Genomic DNA, 21,236 nt, shown 5'->3' with positions numbered 1-21,236 from the left:
AATAATTTGCCGTACGTGAGATTTTAGCCTCACTTTCTACAGAGCAAACCCTTGGAACTGCACTTTGGCTTGCTGGTTTTAGAGATTTAGAAATTTGTTTGGGCTTAACAGTTCCTTCAGGTTGAGAAGAAAGTGTGGGAAGGCAGCTTCCTGCAGGTACTTTCTCAGACTCGAAAGCAATGTGGCTGCCAGTTTTGTCAAATGTTTCCCATCTAAATCTCTCCGCTTCACCCGCCTCAGTGTGTTGAGGGAGTAGGCCAAGTTCCTGTGACCCTGGTCTCACCACCTCTGGAGACTCCCGCATTTCCTCAAGAAACTGTTTAACTGCACCACAACTTACTCCTGAAATAACTTCCTTACTGACATCAGTGACCTGGGAGGTTTCAAAAGAGACGGGCTTGTTGGATTCTACTGGAGCATGAGAGGCTTTGTAAGAACTTTCACTTCTGGTTGTAGGTGAAGCAAGCTGAACACAGCTCTCTGTATGCATAGTATCAGGTTTATGTGGCATTACCTCTTCCTGCTGGTTAAGAGACATGGTAACAGACGGTATAAACTCCTCTGGGAACAGTGTTTTCTTTCTTTCCTCTTCCAGAGAAAGATTTTCCGTTAATCTAATTGGTGATGTTGATTCGAAAGTCTGTTTAATCTGAGAAACTTTAATTACAGCAGCAGAACCTTGCAGACCACAGCCGGATATAACCTGAGGCTCTCTAGAGAGACTGGGTCTGGATACAGTAGTTTTGACAGGCACGTCTGTTGGAGCTTGTGAACTCGGAGGTTTAACTTTTGGCAGCACAACACTATCCTGAGCTTTTTGGAAGATGTCAGGTTTCTTGAAATCCTCAGTTAAGCCATAAGGAGACTTCCTCTCTGTCTGCAATGGGGTGAAATCAACACCTGAAAACTTCTTAGGTTTTTCAACTTGATAGGAGACTTCAGAGATACTGGTTACCTCTCCCAACTTATTTCTAGCAACACATTTGTACAGTCCAGCATCAGGGTATGTAAAATTGCTGATATACAGCATGTACATTTTATCATGTATCTCAGTACTATATTTTCCAACAGTGGCTTCAAGGCAAATATGGTCATGATACCATGTGACGTCTGGAGCAGGTTCACCAGTTATAACACACTTCAAGACAGCTGTTTCACCCTCGGAACAGGTTATATTCTCTAATTCAGTGACCACACAGGGAGCTTCACCAACCACATCAAATGAGAAAGTAAATTTGTGTCTGACGGTCTGGGATGCTGCTTCACTACTCGGTCCAGATGACATTCCCTCTGTAAAAACCTGAGGTTTGTCCACACGAATATCCTCAGCCATCTCAGGGATGGGGGTGGCAGCTGTAATTCGAATTTCCACGGGTGAGGTGCTAAAAGATTCGTCTGAGCTGCGGCGTTTAATGATCTCCATCCGAGGCACCTTTAACGTTACCTTTCCTGAATCAGTGTAGGTCTGAAACTGCTCCTCAATCAGACTCTCCTGGTTTTCCTCCTTCATTGGTGCTTGTATTTTTACCACATCCGGTGTGACTCCTGACACTTTTGGCACCTTTTTGTTAGAGATTTCAAGAGTAGCACTGCAGATGGATTTGCCATGTTTATTGGTTATGATACAGTCATATGTGCCCTCGTGATCTGTTGTTGGATAGAATATGGTGAGCTTTGAGTTGTTAGATTTCTGTATGATATCATAGTCAGGATTGTGGTCGAGTGGATGGCCGTCTTTGAGCCAGTTCACAGTAGGTGGAGGATCACCTTGGAACTGGCAGATAAACTCAGACATCTCGCCAACTTTTACTTTAAGTGAAGATATTTCTTTAACAAATACTGGATGTGAGCCTCCCAGACTTCCAAGATCTTTTATGTTTAACTCCACATTTTCAACTCTTCTCTCTTCCTTCTTTATAGCACCTATTTCAGTACTCATCTCCTTACCCTGTGTAGATCTCAGATTTCTCAAATCTCCACTTCTTTCATCCCTCTGTTGTTTCCATTCAGTGTTTTCTCTTGCAGTTCCCATCTCCTTTTCCATAGCTCTCTCTTCTCTTACTTCTGACTGGAAGTGTTGCCTGCTGGATTTATCAACATGCATAGCATGCTTCTCCCTTCTAAACCTCACCACTCCCTCTCTTTCTGAATCATCCTGTCGACTAAGGGATGGGGAGCTTCTCCTGACTGGGGAAGGCTCACGATGGCTTTCATAAGAGGCAGAGGTAAGTTCATATTCCTCATAAGGACGCCCAGTGAGCTGGGTTGGAGAGTATTTCTGGACTGATGAAGCCTGAGAGTCCTTTTGATATCTTACAGGGGCATCAGGTGCACCCACATGGTGTAGCAAACTAGCATCTGCAGCAGGGTGCCTGGCCATAGAAGCCTCAAAAGGAGGTGACAGGTCACACTTTGCAATGGGCTGAAAAACTGACGGTTTTTCTGTTGAAAATAAATGTGGAGGCGGGGGTTCACTGGGGTGGGCTTCATGAGACATGCCACTATGATGGGGCTCACAATAAGTCAGGGGCAGTTGGGGCCACTCAGACTCAAGCTCAGCTGTATCCTCTTGTTCTACTGCATCCTGTTGCCATTTTAATATGCGCTGAGCCAGTGCTTCTTCCTCACTTACAAAGTACTCACTGTCCCTCTGCAGCCTTGTCACACGGCCCTCTGTTGGCAGTTCACCAGCCAGAGGCCACTGCAGAGTTTCACCCTCCTGGTCTTGGAAACCAGCAGGAGCAGACTCACTAGAAACACATTTCTCTCTGACTGTGTTTGCCAATTCTAAAGCAGAGGCCTCTGCGAGATTTGTTCCTGCCTCAGTGGTCTTCCCTGCCTGGAAAGGTGAGTAACCTTGAAGTTCTGCAGTCTGCTCTTGTTCCATTAAAACATCCTGTTGCCACTTTCTTATTCGCTGAGTCAAAGCCTCCTCTTCACTAATAAACTTCTCACTCTCACTCTTCAGGTCTGAGATGTTTTCCCTCGACAGCTGGAGCTCCTTTTCTGCTCTCGTCTTCTCAAACAGCATCTTCTCTGCTCTAGCTTTTCTTTCAGATCTAGACTCATATTCAGCTTCTGCTGCTTTAGCTTTAAATCTCTGCAATTTTTGTTTCTCATGTTCCAGTTCTTCTACTTTTGTTTTCATTTGTCCTTTGACCAACTGGGCAGATGTTTCAAGCTGCTCTGCTACACCTTTGACTTTAGGTGCCATAGGCATTGGCACAGGAGCTATCTTTTTCTCCATTACTTCTTGTGGGGTGTGAATGTGCTTCTCACTCTCCTTGTACTGTGTGCCTGCTGGAATAGGCAGATCGGTTTCTGAGTTAAATGTCTCCTCTTCTGATATTCTCATGCCTTCCTGCCTGATCCCTAAGGGAAGGCGTTTCTCTTCGCATTCAGTTCCTCCAGTTTCTAGCTTCTTCTCATACGGAGCTCTAAAAAACTTGCCTGCAAACTGATCACATGGCTCAACCTGTTTTTCCCCTTTGCTGTCTGGTGTTTGTTTTTCACTAATAAATCTCTCTGAAATTCTGAATCTGTCCTCTGGCCTTGGTCTTGTTCTTGGTGACTTTTGGGACTTTTGCATCAGCGTCTGTGGTGCTGTGTCTTCTTCTAGCCCAATTGTCACTGTGGAAGCTTTTGTACCCACAGAGGCAGACCTTTCCACCTCTCTGCTTCTCATCTTTATTGTAGATGTGGGTGTTGATTGAGCCATTCCTTCAGGATTATCTTCCCATGCCTCTTTTTTGAGTGATTCATGAAAAGAGGAGTGCATGGCCTCAGTTTCCACAGTTGCTCTTTTCTCCTGCTGGTTGTAAATGTGCCCTGTGGGCTCTGTGGACTTTGCCTCAGGGACAATGGGCAGATCAGTTTCAGGATCATATGTCTCCTCTCCTGGCATCCTACTCCCTTGCTGCCATTTCCTGATCCTCAGGGCAAGGAGTTTCTCCTCACAAGCTATTCGTTCAGCTTCCAGGCTCTTCTCGTAACGAGCCCTCAAATCCTCCCCAGCAAATGCTTCTTTACACAGATCAGCTGTTTCTGTTGCTGCTGTGTCTTCTCTAAGAAACCTCTCTCTGGTAGATGTGACTGACTTTGGCATGGTTGACTGTATGAGTAATGTTGCTTCTTGAGAAGGCAGACTTTTAACACGTTCCCCACTTTCAGTGTACATTGTAGTTTCTGGGTAAACCGCTTTCTCACCGAGCGGTCCTTCAAGGTTGCATGCTGTCATCCCAACATTTGTAACCTGCACCTTATGGTCATCAACCACATCTGCTTGTATTTCAACAAAACCCTTGACTTTTTTATCCTCTAGTTTCTCTGAATGTTTGTCGTCTGATGTCTTTTCTGTTTCTGACACACTTGTACTGACCAGCTCACCTCTCATTAATTGGATGGCCCTGGTTCTCGACTGAGGCTCGAATGAATGTCTAACACAAGGCTCAGCGGGATCCCTGCTAGAGGTTTTACCTTGAAACTCCCTGTACGTCTCACCCAAATCAAAGGGTCGATTGAAATGCTGAACATCAGGCAGAGAAGCAGGCTTGACCCTAAGTCTCTCGACATAATCTGCATAGCTTGACTCGCTGGCGACAGATTCTAACTCAAACTCAGAGGAAGACATGGTGGAAATAGAAAGCCTCTTTTTCTGTTTGACAGCTTTTTGGAGTGTAGTAAGTTTTGTTCTTACCTCATTGTGGAGACTCTCAGTGTCACTGAACCTCTCACTGTATCTGTCACTGCACCTGTCACTGAACTTATCACTGAACCTGGTGCCAGTGCGTCGGTCACAGTAGATGTCACTGAATCTGTCGTTGAAGCGCTCAGATCTGTCAAACATCGGGGTAGGAGACAGGGCACGCTCAGAGGCAGTTTCTAACCGCTTAGACTCCTTTTCTGGTTCCTTGTCTTCTGAATGGGAACCAGGCATGAAGTACACAGTACGCACAAGAGCACTCTTAGATCGAGATCTACCCTGATGGACCTTGGACATTTTGTCAAAAGGAGACCCGACATATCTGAGGTCAACCCTAAACTTCCTCTCTTTCCTCTGCTCTGCCATGGTATCGATGCTCTCGTGGGCTTTAGCAGTGCGTCTAATAAAGCCAAGATAGTTAGCAGACTGCTTTTCCCTCAGTGACACCAGAAGTGATGCTGTGGATTCTGCAGAACCCTCTATGTTTATTGCCATTACCTTATAACTGCCCGAGTCCTTTTCTTTGACACCATGAATAACTAGACTGGTAGTGTGAACATGCATTTTGCTGTCAGTGTAGATCCTGCGTCTATGCTCTTTAGGTATAGATCTGTTATTATGAAACCAGAGGATAGTAGGAGGAGGGCAGGCAATCAGTTTACATTTGAACTCTGCTGCCTCCCCTTCTAAGATGGACTGAAACTTAAGTTTCTTTGTGAAAGATGGTTTCATGTTTTCTGTCCATGAGCTGATGGATGAAGTCCTGCTGGAGCAACGATTGGCTGACACCAGGCCATGATCTATGAAATCCTCAGTGTCGGAGAAGGCTCCTCTAAGCTGCCAAGTGGCAGTGAGTTCTGTGCTGCAATGCACAGTTTCTTCTTTTCTTTGAGGACAGAACAGTTCTGCAAACAGAAATGGACAACTGTCAGACCAACACAGCTTCCAGGGGTAAAAACTGAAAAAAGGACTTGAATGAATCATTAATGGAAATATTAAATGCATGCAAGGACTCACAATGCCATAAGAAAATTCACTCACCATATTTGTTCGAATAAACGCAAGACTTGATTCTTTTTATTAGAAACCTGCAGGAAGTTTTGATCCTTCGTCTGTGGAAATTTCTTCAAAACATATATTATTTTGTTGTGATTAAAGAAGCATATTTTCAAGATGGACTGCTACCGTTTGCGTGTTTTAGTTCTTGAAACTTGTTTTATGCTAGAATATTTCTTACCTGACTTGCAGACAGAAGAATAAACGCCCTTTCTAATCCTTAAACTTAAAAAGGGAATGAAAGATGCACACGTATGAGATGCAGAACTCTCTAAAAACAAATATTATATTCCAAAATTAACCAATGAAGCAGCAGAATTTGGTGAGACGGCGTTTATTCGAACTAATATAGGTTTACTGGGGTTATTTAGAAAGCAAACCACAGGAATCACATTCCACTATCTGCAAGCCAGGCTAAGAAATATTTTGCAGGAGGAAGGTATCAGTTCCAGATTCGGCAATCCTCCATGTCTTTAAAAAATACAGACCCGCGTTTTTCTGGGAAGAAAATCAGATGAACTTTCATGCCAAAGATAAATAAACTTTTGAATGCAAACTGCTCAAGTTCAACAAATTCTCACCTGAGGGAAACCACACAACATTATCAAAGTAAGACCAGATGGAATATGAAAGATAATTTAGAAAGTGTTTATACATATATATATATATATATATATATATATATATATATATATATATATATATATATATATATATATATATATATATATATATATATATATATAAAGATGTCATGCAACTGTGGAGGGTCAAAGTTCATCCTGAAATATAGAAATGATGATAAAAGCATGGACGCATGACAAGTACGATCCAACACAAAGCATCCACTCATGTAGCGGTTATCACTTTGCTCTCACAAACAATTTATCTGCTTCAGTGAGCCACAGCTTGGAGTTATCCAGTGACAGACTACTTTCAAATCAAAATTCAGTTGAGAGAAATCTGCTCCAGCTGTAGTTTTTCCACTCCAGCCATGATGGAGCAATGCTCTCGCTCTAATATGTGGTGAAAAGTTAACTTTATGACCTTACCTTTGACTTCCAGCTCAGTCTTGGTTTCAGCCTGCTCTCTCACGTGAGTCACTGTGAAGAAAGCCATGACATTTATTCCCTTTTCATCAACACACTGATCCCAACATGGGCAGATGTAGACACACATTTCTTTCACATATAATGTACATTTACATGTGTACTGACAGTTTTCTACCCCTCTTAATGTCTTTCCCTACAGAAAGTATTGCTTCCATATCTTTATTCTGAGCAGGTCTCAGAGTGTTTGGATAATTTTCTATTTTTTTCTTTTCTGTTTTTAATACTGCAGTGCGCTCAAACACACTCAAATAAATGTAAGTCTTACTGTAGCTGCCTTGAAGCAAATTCACATTCTGTATCTGAAAATGAGTCAGGTTACTAACTTCTGTCAGTTCCTGTTTTGAGGCTTTTTTGTTAAATTTTTCTGATTGAAAAATAATTTCAGAGAATCAAACCCACTAGTAACTAATGTGACAGTGAATGTTGCACCTCAGTTCAGGACATCCTCTCAAGTTTTGCTTGGAGCTAATTAGGACGGGTTACCTTCTTCGTTTATGGTGAGTGTGGCTGAGCACCTGGCCTGTTCAGCAGTATTAGCAGTCTTACAGGAGTACTGGCCAAATCATCCACTACGACGAGAGTGTTTTCATCAGACAGTGTTTTCATTCTTGTTAGGCTAAACCGAGTGTTGGTTGTGGAACCAGCTTATTTCTGATTTTGGCATGCTAGCTACACACAGATAAAAGTGGGCCTCCCCCCATGTGGCACTGTACAGCTTGTGATTGGTTGGATGAAATTGGCTCTTGGCAAATTGAAGGTATCTTTAGGTGAGTGATGTTGGTGGTGGCTGATCTGTCCCACGTTTGCTTTTGCCCTGAAATAACGCATGTTCATTGGCTCAGTGTACTTTGTTCTATTTACATCCCAGTAAGCACCATTTGTGTGATCTGTCAGGAGCTGGGAATAAGGGAATATCTTCTGTCCTTTCACAGCATAACAAAAACTACAAACTAAACTAACTAACTACAAAAATACTCAAAACAACCAAAACTACTTGGACCAGAGCAAATGATCCCTCACTATCATGGCTGAGCGTCCCCACTAGCATTTCAAATCACTAAACTGAAACTGACTGAGGGCTCATGAGGTCATATTTCAGTAAAGAAAGCGTGGATAAAAACTTTGACACAGAACTCAGGTGAAAAAGGAAAAGGTATACACAATGATATTTACTTGTTTGTATTTTTATGAAAGATTGTTCCCTGAGCCTTGGTCACCTTTCATTGCATTCCTATATAACTATAAAACACATTGCAATGGGAGTAATTTTACAAAGTTAATTCTACATGGTTAATAAACACTTCCAACACAAAAGCCCACATTTTTCTCATTTTTATTATTATTCATTTTATGATCCTCCAATGCCACCATAGGCAGTACGATGGGTTCTTTCCGGGTACTCCAGCTTCCTCCCACAGTCCAAAGTGATGCAATTAGTAGTGATAGGTTAATTGGTAACTCTAAATTGTGAACACCTCTAAAGGTATGAATGTGAGTGTGGATGGTTGTCTGTCTCTATGTGCTAGCCCTGCAACAGACTCGCGATCTGTCCAGGGTGTGCCCTTCCTTAGACAGCTGGGATGGGCTCCAGCCGATGGATGGATGAATGCCATCATTACACAGGCAGATTTTTCCCCTTTTTCCTTTGCCCACTGTTGTTGCTGTTGAGATTCACTTTAATGTATAACTTAATCCTAACCTCAAAGAACAAGTTCTGAAAACTGAATGTGCAGGATTTGTTATCGCCAGACAGCACAACACCAAATCATAATCTACAGATTCAGTGAGAGTGTGTTGATCTGAAACCAGCACTGCTGTGAGCTTCTGTTAGTGACACTTCAATTGTCTCAGAGTAAGAAAAGCAGCCTTTCTTTTTAGTAATAAACTCACCGTCTAATGTAAGAGTTGCAGAGCAGGACACCGTCCCTCCATTGTTTGTGGCCATGCAGGTATACTCGCCCTCGTCCTCTGGATAAACCCTGGAGATCTCCAGCTGACAGCTGTCATCAAACTGAGATATCCTGAAGAATTCGGACTGTTTGATTTCCTTTTTCTTGTGGAACCAGCTTATCTTCACATCTTGATGGTTGACAAAGGAAAAAGCACGGCTTGTGTAAATATACTGCAGTAAATTTGCACTGTGGGTCAACAGCAAGAGTAAATAAGTCAGAAGGTGGTTAATTAGTCGCGTGCCATAATCAAGTTTCAGTGAAGTCCCAATGGCTTCAAGAGAAGACCAAAGGACACACTACTACTGAAACTTATGCGTAGGTAGGAAATTCCATTCACAGGAAGTGGCCACAGGTTTGAATAAAGTTTCAACTTAAAATTCTGTGCAGCGTAACTACCAGGAACTGAGCAATACCATCACTTTGTTTCAGTATTAAAAAAATCACAGCATCACTCAATAAGAAATTGTATTTTTTACCATCTCCACGGACTTTGCACTGGAAGCAAGCTGGTGCGCCCTCGCAGGCTGAAGTGCTGGCCATGGGTGAGATGATGACAGGGGGAGCAACAGTGGCGGGGGAGTCTGGAGAAACCACCTCTGAAACTGCAACACAAGAACCTGAATCAGTACAGATACAGCCACTTACAATGTCTGCCTGGACCCTGGCAGGGCAATGGTGGGTCCTCGGCCAATCCTTGACTGGTCTCCTTGACGGTTGCTATATTGCCGCCTGTGACGTGGACGACACAACTATGAGTAGTAACGCCCTTAATGAGCAATCAGTGGTAAAAGCATGTGTATCCACCAGGGGGAGCAGTGTGGAGGCTCCCTGCAGGCTTGCACTGCATATTCATACACTTTCTAATTAGCTGGTTGGTTAGCGATGCAAAAACTCCACACGCTGTCAGGTAAGAGCACTCTTATACAAATAGTCTTCTTCTTTATCTTTTCCAAAACTTTAGGAAAACTTTTTTCTTTTCGTATTTTAGTGCTTGTTGTTCTGCTGCCCTACATCATTTGCATTATATTGAAGCTATCATCACCTCTTAATGATCACGTTGAATTAATAATAAAGTGCAACTTAAAAATATGCAGAAGTCATTTCCACCTTCTGGTACGATCTGACCTATTTCTGGTGGAGAGTTGTGTCCATGAAAACTGTGATGTTGGGCTAATGGCGAGAGCATGCACTCTACTCAGGAAAAAATGCCGATTTCAGCAGAAACCAACAATCTGTTTTATACAAAACTGACTATCAAGTCACATCCATGTCTCACCTTCAACATTGAGTGTTGCAGTGCTTGTGGCAGTGCCATACTCGTTCTTGGCCTCACAGGTGTAGACAGCAGCGTCTTCAGGAAAGACCTCGATGAGCAGCAGTGTGTGCTCGTTGCCATCGTGCAGGAACTTGCACTTGAAGCCAGCGGAGAGAGCCTGGGAGTTTTTGTACCAGAAGACCTGAGGCTGGGGAACACCGCTCACCTGGACTGAGAAGCGAGCTGGTTTTCCAGCCTCCACCGACTGGGGCTCCATGTGGCGAAGGATCTGAGGAGGCTCGGGGACTGAACGAGGCAGAATATTTTAGAGGTAAAGTTTAACTGGAATATACGGATATTCTTGCTCCATCCTCTCATGTCACTTCCCCTGTATTAAGTTCATGTGTGTCTATGTATTTGGTCACCATATTTCACTTCCTGTGTTATTTGGATTCTTTGTCCTCTGTGCCTTGCTTTTAGTTTTCTCATCATCCATTTCTTTTCAGCTGTGTTTTGCTTTCATCACATCTCCACTTTCCTGATTGCTGTTCTCTGTGGGTGGATTTAATTTTCCCTTTTGTGCTTCATGTTTTGTTTCCTGGACCTTTTGTGATGTAATATGAATTGCTTTCTTGTGTCCATCCTTCCGTGTCTGCATTTAGGCCTGCTAGAACCTTCAGCTGCACTTCTGCGTGTACAGCGGTCCCTCGTTTATCGCGGGAGTTACGTTCTAAAAATAACCTGCGATAGGCGAAAGTAGCCAACTTTATTTTTTACAATTAACATAGATGTTTTAAGGCTGTCAAACCCCTCACTACACACTTAATACACTTTTCTCTCTTATTTAAATACTCTCAAAGTTCAGGCCTTGTAGAAAAATAAGTCCAGTATTACAGAATGAAACCAAAGGGACCTGCAGGTGACGACGTTTTCAGCGTTGTTGTGTTTGTTGGGGAGAAAACTTCACGTCAGAGTCACGCTGCTAGCAATCGAAGATTTATGTAAATTTGACAAGCTGAACGCATTCTGTACTGTACAGGAGACACAGCACGAGATTAATTGACAATGCGCTGTAAAAAACCCAAAAAACTAAATTGCACCAAAAAAAATCTGCGAAACCGCGAAAGGCGAACCACGTTATAGCGAGGGAGCGCTGTATATACTTGAGCTTGTACATATACGTTTAACCCTGTGATTAGAGAAAAGTCCTAAAAAAATTCAAACCCAGTTCTAATTTTATTTAAATCATTAAAGATATATGCTGAACAGACATTTTACCCTTAAAAATAGCAGCTCAAAGAAATAATTATAAAGCCAAAATGGTGAGAATGATGAGTGTATGTAACCTTCAAAGCACAATTGTATCACTGATGAGAAAGTTTGAAATAAATGGCCTTTTTAGAAACAAACAAGAAACAACCAGTTTTTATGTGTTCATACTGTACATCATTCTTTCTGTGTGACGTCACGCTGGACTTACTGTTTATTCGAAGCTGCATGGTGCTTCTATTTTTGCCAGCGATGAAGGTGTACTCCCCAGCATCACTCCTGTAGGTCTCTGAGATGGTGAGGCGATGCAGCTTCCTGATGGTCACGTAGTTAAATCGTTCTTCCATCGAGAACTGGATCTCCACACCGTTCTTCAGCCAGTGACCCTCCACATCTTCTTCATTCACTTCAAACTCAAAGGTTGCACGGTGTTTCTCCAGAACCTAGGAGGGGATAGTGAAATATTTACATTTCTATCTCTGTTCAATTCAATTCAGTTTTATTTATATAGCGCCAAATCACAACAACTGTCGCCTCAAGGTGCTTTATATTGTAAGGTAGACCCTACAATAATAGAGTTAAGGCCCTATTTTCTGTTGAAAATGTCAGTAAATACAATCACCAAGCACCCAAAATTCTACTATTTAAGTTGCTTTTTAAAATGTGAGTGCAGTAAAACATGCTGTGGGGGACTGACAAACCTGAGCGGGTCATATGTAAACATTAATAGTTATTTTTTATTTTTATGGCCAATCGTCACTGCTTCCACAGAGAGAACAGAATAATATCTAAATATTTACACACTGTTTCTAGTGTATCTTTATGCCTTATTACTTTAAGGCATATTTCTAAATAAGAAATAAAAGAGAAATAAAAATGTTAATGTCAGGTTCAGTATCTGTAAACTTGGCCCGTGTCTTTCCAAGCTAAAACATATAGATGCACCAAACTGACACTAACTTCTCTGCGTAACGCCTGTGGTTGTGAAACAGAGCAGCTTTGGTTGCAAAAGTTAACTTAGGATTAAAATAAGATGAAACTCATTGCAATTAAATAAATGAACAGTCTTAAAAAACAGCGAATCACCTTTAATCCTCAAACTGTGATTACCTGAAAGACAGAAGTTTTATTCTGAAACATCAGTAAATGAACTTTAAAACCACTTCACCGTAATTTCCCGCTCAGGAGGTTCCGAGATCCGAATGTCGCGACCCTCCACTGTGAGCCGGGCCTTGGAGACGCTTGATCCAGCTACCACTGAATATTCCCCAGCATCAGACATTCGAACCGTCTGGATCATGAGGCGGTGAACATACTTCTCTGCTGTCACAATATACCTTTGGATTCAAGGCAGAAGATATCCAACTCACAATTAACCTCTAAAAGCTTTCATTGTCCAAAGGAGACGCTGGGAATAGTGATTTTCAGATTAAGTGTGGCCAAACTTTGACGAGCACTGACAGACCTTTCCTCAGACATGTCCATCTCCTGACCGTCCTTCATCCACATCACCTGGATGTTTGGCTCAGAAACCTCACACTCAAAAATCGCCTTCTTCTTCTCTGTGATCTTTATGTCCTTGATCTTCTTGGTGAATTCAATCACACGAGCTGAAAGAACAACATTTTCAGAGACGTTTCGTAGCATTTCTCACCTCTACAGACTGTAAACGTGCTCAGCACCAGGTTACCTTCGACAAAGAGATTAGCAGTGGTGGCAGCAGAGCCGGCCACAAACTTGTACTCTCCTCCGTCTCCAAAGTGAACGTTTCGGATGGTGAGGGAGTGCGTAAGCTGCCGACTGCGGACCTGGCACCTGTCCGACGACTTCATTTCCACGCCGTTCTTCAGCCATTTGTACGTGATGCCTTCATAGTTGACGGTGACCTCAAAGGTGATAGTGTCTCTCTCTTGGGCATTCAGGTCCTTCAGCATGGAGGTGATCAGAACCGCTGGAGGACGAAATTTGAGGGAAATACAAAAAGACACATTCACTGTGTTTGCTTTTGAAGAATTTCAGCTATTACTGTATGCAGTTATTCAGATATGCAGCTCAAATATATAGCGAGAATTCTGAAACTTTAAAGCTTAAAATATGTTAAATTAGGTGATTATATAATTTAGAAATTATTTTAACCCCCCTCTTGAGTCTCATTCTGATACAGTATTTTCATATCACGTTGTGGGAGGTCAGAATTCTTACGGTTGACGGTGAGTGTTGCAGACACTTGGTCGTTGCCACAAATGAAGGTGTACTCTGCAGAGTCGTCCCTGCTGGTGTTCATGATCTTCAGCTGATGGAGTTTTCCCTGAACCACAATCCTGAACTTGTCACTCATCTCAATCTCCACTCCGTTCTTCAGCCAGGTGGACGGCACATTGAAGTGGGAGACTTCACACTCGAATGTGGCCACTTGAGTCTCTGGTACCTCCACACTTTTCATGGGTTTAGTGACCAGCAGAGCTGCATGTAGTAAATCAGGTCACAAGACATGGATAACAAAAGATTAGACAAATATTCTTCTCGTCTCAAACACCATAAACATTCTTTATATTCTTCAGTAAGTGGATGGACTGCTTTTCACTCTACCTGCAATCTGTGCTTAAGTGTTTTTGATCTAACATTCATACTCTGATGGATGTGTCAGAGAGCAGCTTGGAGTTACTATCTTGCGATCTAAATGCAAGACTTCACATGCAGTTTGTCTTATAGTGCTACATACCCTCCACGGTGAGTACAGCACTGCACTGCAAGTGTCCAACCACAGCCACGTACTCTCCTGCATCGCTGCTGTCCAGATTCTTCAGGATCAGTTTGTGTGCTTTCCTCTCAGACAGAATCTTGCACTTCTCACTTGACTTCAGCTCCAAACCTTTAAACATCCACCTAACAGGGATGTTGTCATGTGAGAGGCTCATCTCAAAGGAGGCTGTGCCATCCAACAGAGACGTCGCATCTTTTATCTTCTTCACAATTTTGATTTCTGCAGGAAAAAAGTAGCAGATAAACCACTCATGTGATATGATGATACCTGACAACATTGTGCACAATTCTTGGTTATGCTGATAAAATCTGACACTTACTCTCTACGTTGAGTCTGGCATTGGCAGAAAGTTTTCCAAGTTTGAAGGAGTAAACAGACTCGTCCTGTATGTTGCAGTCCTTGACCTTCAGCGTTTGGACCATGCCACTGGAGACGATCTCGTACTTTTCGCTGTTTTGCAGTTCCACCCCGTTCTTAATCCACTGGGATCCTTTCACATCGGGGTGTGTGAGCTCCAGTGTGAACACTGCTTCCTGGGTCTCCGTCACGGTCTGGTTCCTCAGAGTTTTCTTGATCTTCACTCCTGCATATAAATATAAAGCTCTGCTAACTTTAATGTATACACACGGAGGTGATTCGTTAGTTTTGGAAGCATTTTAGTTCTGTCAGGAGAGGTGGGACAGACAGAGACTGAAGTCCCCCCGGCTTACCTCTCATCACATCTGAGAGTACAAGTTCTTAACATCCAGCCTCTTATGTTAAAAGTGATGCAGAGCGCTAAATGGAGTCTATCTGTATGTGCTTTTACTCATAAATCATCTTTTTTTTTAATCAAACATACAATAGAGATATAAGTCTAATTAATATGAAGAATGAAACTTATTCTAATGTGCAGATATTATCCAGCTTCATCCTTGGCACATTGGTGTCACACATGATTGTATGATACATGAAGTATGTTGCAAGTGTTAAACACAGATTAACATGAGGGGATTTTGCTGGTGGTTAATCGTGTTTCGCTTCCTAATAGTGATCAGAATATAATCAGGTATAAATTTAACCAACATACAAATAAGAAAATATAATCTATAATAATGATTCTAGGTGCAGGCCTCTCACTGAGTGTGTGTGTGGAGATGACCTCAGAGGCTGTGGGTGTGTGTGGGTGTGGAGGATGGGAGGGGGAAGTGAGCGAGCCGGAGAAGCCACTAATCTAAAAGAACGTCTGATTTTAATGTGCAGGATTTAATAAAAGAAATCATATTGAGTATAATGGGACAAATGAACAGAGTTATGAAGAGAAAAAGTGAGAAAATGAATGTGTTAGGACAGATGAGGTGGCAGTAATGGTGGATGGATGTCACAGCCACTGTTATTGAGGTGAAATTATAGCAAGTAACACCAGAGGAACAACCAATGCCGACACTGTGGGCTCACTAATTGGATTTAGGATTTTTGACTTTTTCTCTACTTATTTTTGCCGTTTGAGATTATAAATCCAAGAGGATTGAGATTTCCATTGTTTCTGAATGGGATGCAACTTCCATGAACTTGGCTCTATTTCTATTGGACAATATCCACACAGAGATGAGTGTGTCTGTGGCCATTCTCTCCTCAGACCATCTCCTCTCAAAGATTCTAATAAAATCAGCATTAACTCAGAATCAGTTAATTAGGTAAGAATAATTCAAGTAATTTGATTCTGTAATAATTATTCTAATTTACTTTGGCTTTTGCTTTAATAAAATACGTTGTATTCAAAAAGTTTCATTTGTGAACCTTTTTAAACTTTCGTGAAACAGTAAATGTAAAAACCTGAGGATGAATCCATATTAGTATAAATAGCTCCTATTATTCTTAGATTTACAAGCTGCTAAGTTACTGAGGGCTCCCATTTTTTTTTTGTTTGTTTGTTTTAAATGAGAGGAGCCATGGTAGTTAGTACTTATAGAGGGATAGTTAGTACTGGATGAATCCCCTCACCCATACGCTCCATCTAAGATCTGCTCTGCCTTCTGGGTAAAACTCATAGGATCAGAGATTAGGATTAATCCCGACTTCCAGTATTGGAGTACTGGTCCCATGGATCGACCGTACAAATATAACACTTATTATAGTTACTAGAGCTATAATATGTATAATAACTACTGCAAATATTGTGATAGTGAGTCTGTCTGAAACTATCATAAAAGTTTAAACAAACATTTACCAAGTCATTATTTTTTGCGACAAATGAACAGGACATTCCCAGATAACCTTTAGAGCTGTATATAACAGACAAAATCTTTCAGTTTTCAGCACTCACTTTGCATTTTTCCCACAAAATGTTAATTTTTAAATTTTCTTTCAATAACTACTTTTATTTTGATTGTCGTATTTAATTTACCTCAGTATGTTCCCGGTAAATGTCCTGTTTTATTTATCTTGGTTATGTGAACACCATGTGTGTGTGTGGTAGTGGGAAGCTAGTACTTACCCTCCACCCTGAGATTAGCTGTAGTTTTGGAGTTGGCCACCTGGTAGGTATACTCTCCGACATCCTGTGGCCTGGTAATGTTGATGATGAGGCGCCTGATGGCTCCGTTCACCTCACTCACCACATTCTCATTGAAGTCAATGGGCTGGCCCTCCTTAAGCCACTTGCCCTCAGCATTGGCATTTGCAACTTCACACTCAAGCTCAGCAGTCTGAGACTCCGCCACTGTCACATCCTGCAGGGGCCGTGTAATGGCTCCACCTAATGGCAGCAGAAAGTAACATTTCTGTTTCACTTCTGACCACATGTCCTAATCACAGAAACAGCAAATGCCAACACACACAATCTTCTGTCATAATAAAAAAACAGCTGCTTTAAAATAATCCACGTTTTTGTCAAAGATGGGTATGGGTAGGTATAAATGTCAGCAAAATGTGAAATGTGTACCAACAATTAAGTAACAAATTATCATCTAGTGTGTGGATTTCCCTTATCTGAAGTGGCAGGTCAAGGAGCAGCAGTCTGAGAAGAGACCAAACCTTCTTCTTCCCACCCACTTCCTCCATCCAAGGTTGCACCAAGTAATTCCCAGGCCAGCCAAAAGACATAATCCCTCCAGCATGTCTCGTGTCTACCCTTCCTCACCCAGGAAACATCAGATGCACGAACCACCTTACCTGGCTCCATTCTATGTGGAATGAATCCCTCTCAGATAACTGAGCTCCTATATCTAAGCCTGAGCACAGCGATCCTTCAGAGAAAACTAATTTCTGTGCCTTGTTGTTAAGATCTCATTCTTTTGATCATTACCCAGAGCGTGTGACCATAGAACAGAGTAGGGACGTAGATCAACCAGTTTATCAACATCTTTGCTTTTACACCCACCTCTCTCTTCATCACAATGGAGGGTTACAGTGTCCAAATCGCTGTAGTCGCTGCACTAATCCATCAATCCCCTACTTCCCTCTCCTCTCACTCTGAACAAGCCCAGGATTCTTAAATTCCTCCACAAAAACTCATCTCTGGCCCAGAAGCAAGCAAGCAATGGATACCCCATGTTCTCGAATGCCTTCTCCTAATCCACAAAACAATTGTAGAATATGCTTGAATATTCTTGAGAGGATAGAAAACTTGTCCAGCTCTTTACGTTGAGGAATACAACCACGTTGTTCATCTTCAATCTGAGGTTCAACTAACTGATGTATTCCCTTCTCCAGTAATCTGGCATAGATCCTCCCAGGGAGGCTGAGGAGTGCGATCTTTCTTGAAGATGGGCACTACCACCCCAATGTGCCAGTGAGTCTTTTTTAAAATCAGTGATTGTGTAAATGATTTCATCTGAGTAAAACACACAATATCCATAATATCTTAAAAGTTAGACATACCAGAGACAGTAAGCTTGGCACTAGATGTCTTTTCACCAGCATGAAACATGTACTGGCCCTCCTCATCTTTCATGGCGTCAATGACTGTCATAGAGTGAGCCTTTCCCTTTGACTCAATCTTAGATTTGGGTCCAGGTTTGATTTGCTGGTTCCTGAATGTCCAGACTGAGTCAATTCCAGGGTGAGAGACTTCAACATTAAACGTCACATTCTGGGACTCTGAACACACTTTGTCCTCCATGTGTTTCACAATGTGTACCTCTGTAAAAATGAAATGGTTAGAGTATGAAAGTGAGACTGGAACCTAAAAACAGTATCACGCTGAAAGTACAATGCTGTGAAAAAGTATTTGCCCCCTCCATGATTTTTTTGTATATATTTTTCTCACACTAATATTTTCAGTCAGCAAAATTTACACTAAGTTTAGACCAAATGATAATTTAATTCTTTAAGGAAAAAAGGTGCCTGAACTTACATGGCTTTATGTGAAAAAGTAATTGCCCCGCTTGTTAAATCATTAATTAACTGATTAGCCACATATTTTGGAAAGCCGAGTTCAATAGTCACACCCAGAGCTAATTACCAACAGACCTGTTGACTAGGGATGGGTACCGGTATCCGGTGCCATTATGGCACTGGTTCTGACATAAACGGTAGTAACCAGACCGAAAAGCGCACATTTCGGTGCTTTATTTTTCCTGAGATGTGACACACTTCGGATTCTAGCCAATCATTTTACGTTTCCGAGGATAGTAGGCGGGCCCAGGTACGTACGTTCTTTTAGAGCAGAGCTACAGATTAAAAATGCCCAAGGCGAAGCGGTCAAAAGTCTGGCTGTACTTCACAGCAAAAGATGCAAACTCAGCAGCAACAAGTGCTTTAAGCTGATACTGTGATACTGTGCAAAGGAGGTAACACCTCGAATCTGACGACGAACCTGGCGACGTATAGCATTTTGTTAAAAGCCGAGAAATGCGCCGTATTTGATAGCTTGCTAAACATGAGAGGTTTTTGGACAAAGTGTGTGTTCTCCATTCTTTAAGCACCGGTTCAAGCACCGTTTCAAAAGTACCGGTTTGGTACTGGTATCGTATAAAACCTAAACGATACCCATCCCTACTGTTTACAGACTCCAAAAAGGCACTGATTACTCTTCCAGGAGGTCACAAAAGAACCCAAAACAACCTCTAAAGAACTTCAACCTTTTACAGCCACAGTTAAAGTCAGTGTTCATGATTTAACAATAAGAAACATAAGTGCAAATATGGCATCCAAGGGAGACGTTGACTACAAAAGACACAGTTGACCAAAAGGCAAAAAACATTACAATGATTATACACCCACACGGTGATCTGAAGCACTTTAGCAAATCCACCTTTAAACTGGTCAAAAAACAAAATAAAGGTTCAGGAGTCAGTCAAATCCAGTTAAAATCTGGACTGGGATCCTGTTGTGATGCTTTGGCGTGACTTTAAACAGACCGTTTATGTTCAAAAACCCTCCAATGTGGCAGAGTTAAAACAATTCTACAAAGACGGCAGACAACATTCATACACAGTGATGTGGAAGATTCAATGTTTCATTGCAGTTCTTCCTGCCAAGAGTGGCCTTACCAGTTATTTGGTTAGGATAGGCCAGATAGGTTTGGATACCTTTTTGCCTTAACAGATAAAATCGTCATTTAAAAACTTTAAAAAAATTTGCCTTTACTTGGGTTATAATATTAAAATGTGTTTAATGATCTGAAATATTTAAATATGAGATATATGAAAAACAAAATCCAGAAGGTGACATATACTTTTTCACTGCACTAAAAATCTTTCTTACCTTCAACCGTCAGGCTACAGCTGGTGTCAACCTTGCCAACAACTAGTTTATAGTGACCCTGATCAGATGCAAAGGTTCTGGTGAAGACCAGCCGCTGCTTTGCTCCCTTTGCCACCATTTGGATTCGGTCACTGGGTGTCAACAGTTTGTCATTATGGTACCATTTGACAGAGCTGATGTCCTGGGCAGAGATCTTAGCCTCCAGGACAGCCTTTGTGCCTTCAATAGAGGATACATCCTTCAGTGGCACTACAATGTCAATAGCTGTAAGAAAGAGCAACAAGATGACAGTCAAAAGTCACAATTTTTTTTAACAAAATATTTTTAAGTTTATATTCAAACCCAATTCTAACTCTTACTTTGAACACTGAGTTTGCCTGAGGTGGAGATGTCATGGGCAGGAACCACAAAAGAGTACAAGGCAGCATCTTCTGTGCTGATATTCTCCACCAGCAGCTTGTGAACCATCTTGTCAATGACAATGTGGATACGTTCCGAGGCAGAAATGGCCTGGCCGTTCTTCATCCAGGTTCCCTCAACATTCTCTTGGGAAAACCTGACCTCCAGCTGAGCAATATCACCCTCACAGACTATCAGATCAGTCAGGGGCTGCATCAGTGTCACTGGACGCACTGAAGGCAGAGGTAAAAACATGCAATCAGACAATTACCCACAATGTTTTTCAACAGGTTAAAGTTGTGAAACAACAGAACGCTGTTGAAATACACTGATGAAAATTCTCTTGTTTGCCAGCAGCAGTAACATGCACTTCACATTTTAAGCTTACGTTTCATTTTTAGTGAGGCACTGGTCTTCAGATCACCGCATACAAAGGCGTATTTTCCCTGGTCCTCTTTCCTGACATCCTTGACAGACAAAGTGTGTCTTCCTCGACGTGACGATATGATGTATTTATTGCTGGGTGAGAGAACTTTGTCTCCAAAGAGCCAGCTGCCCTCAGCATCTTCACGAGATAACTCGACCTCAAACTCGCCAGCATAGGATTCTGGTACCTCAATGTTCTCCATTTGTTTGATGAGCTCGAGAGCAGCACCTGGATACAGAACAACATACCGAACCATTTTTATGTAATTTACAGGAACAGGACAGTTCCGGTGGATATTCTAGATAAATTACCTTCCACGTGAAGCCTTGCACTCGTTCTTATGTTCTCATCATCTGCAATCACACAGGTGTATTCTGCGTCATCCCTCATTTCAATCATTAGCACAGATAGGAAGTGGACTTTTCTGTCAGAGTGCATTCTGTATTTGTCTCCTGAGAAGATCTCCGTGTTGTTCTTAAACCATTTGACTCTGACGAAGGGTTCATTGGTTTCACACTCAAAGGTCACCATGGTATCCTTCTCCTTGGCACTCGTATCCTCCAAGTTTTGGGTAAAGCTAACTGCTGTCTTGGCTGCAACAGCGAAATGAAG

The 21,236-nt window shown here is 42.0% G+C and overlaps 1 protein-coding gene across 1 annotated transcript in view; it reads right to left on the bottom strand.

Moving 5' to 3' along the window:
* Nucleotides 1-21,236, bottom strand: part of ttn.2 (titin, tandem duplicate 2) — a 217,919-nt gene that overhangs the window by 178,486 nt on the left and 18,197 nt on the right. Inside the window, exons 21-37 of the mRNA XM_082507917.1 lie at nt 20,936-21,217; nt 20,586-20,852; nt 20,158-20,430; nt 19,799-20,062; nt 17,972-18,232; nt 16,587-16,847; nt 14,430-14,693; nt 14,069-14,329; nt 13,549-13,809; nt 13,037-13,297; nt 12,812-12,956; nt 12,515-12,683; nt 11,558-11,789; nt 10,099-10,383; nt 9,299-9,424; nt 8,761-8,949; nt 6,811-6,861 (exon numbers count right to left, since the gene is read on the bottom strand). Coding sequence (XP_082364043.1) covers nt 6,811-6,861; nt 8,761-8,949; nt 9,299-9,424; nt 10,099-10,383; nt 11,558-11,789; nt 12,515-12,683; nt 12,812-12,956; nt 13,037-13,297; nt 13,549-13,809; nt 14,069-14,329; nt 14,430-14,693; nt 16,587-16,847; nt 17,972-18,232; nt 19,799-20,062; nt 20,158-20,430; nt 20,586-20,852; nt 20,936-21,217 — 3,852 coding nt within the window. The remainder of the gene's footprint in view (nt 1-6,810; nt 6,862-8,760; nt 8,950-9,298; nt 9,425-10,098; nt 10,384-11,557; nt 11,790-12,514; nt 12,684-12,811; nt 12,957-13,036; nt 13,298-13,548; nt 13,810-14,068; nt 14,330-14,429; nt 14,694-16,586; nt 16,848-17,971; nt 18,233-19,798; nt 20,063-20,157; nt 20,431-20,585; nt 20,853-20,935; nt 21,218-21,236) is intronic.

This window comes from Aulonocara stuartgranti (assembly GCF_965226115.1).
Source record: "Aulonocara stuartgranti genome assembly, chromosome: 16".
NCBI classification, from domain to species: Eukaryota; Metazoa; Chordata; class Actinopteri; order Cichliformes; family Cichlidae; genus Aulonocara; species Aulonocara stuartgranti.
Note: the sequence above shows the minus strand (reverse complement) of the source record. Positions and strands in the feature narration are given on the sequence as shown.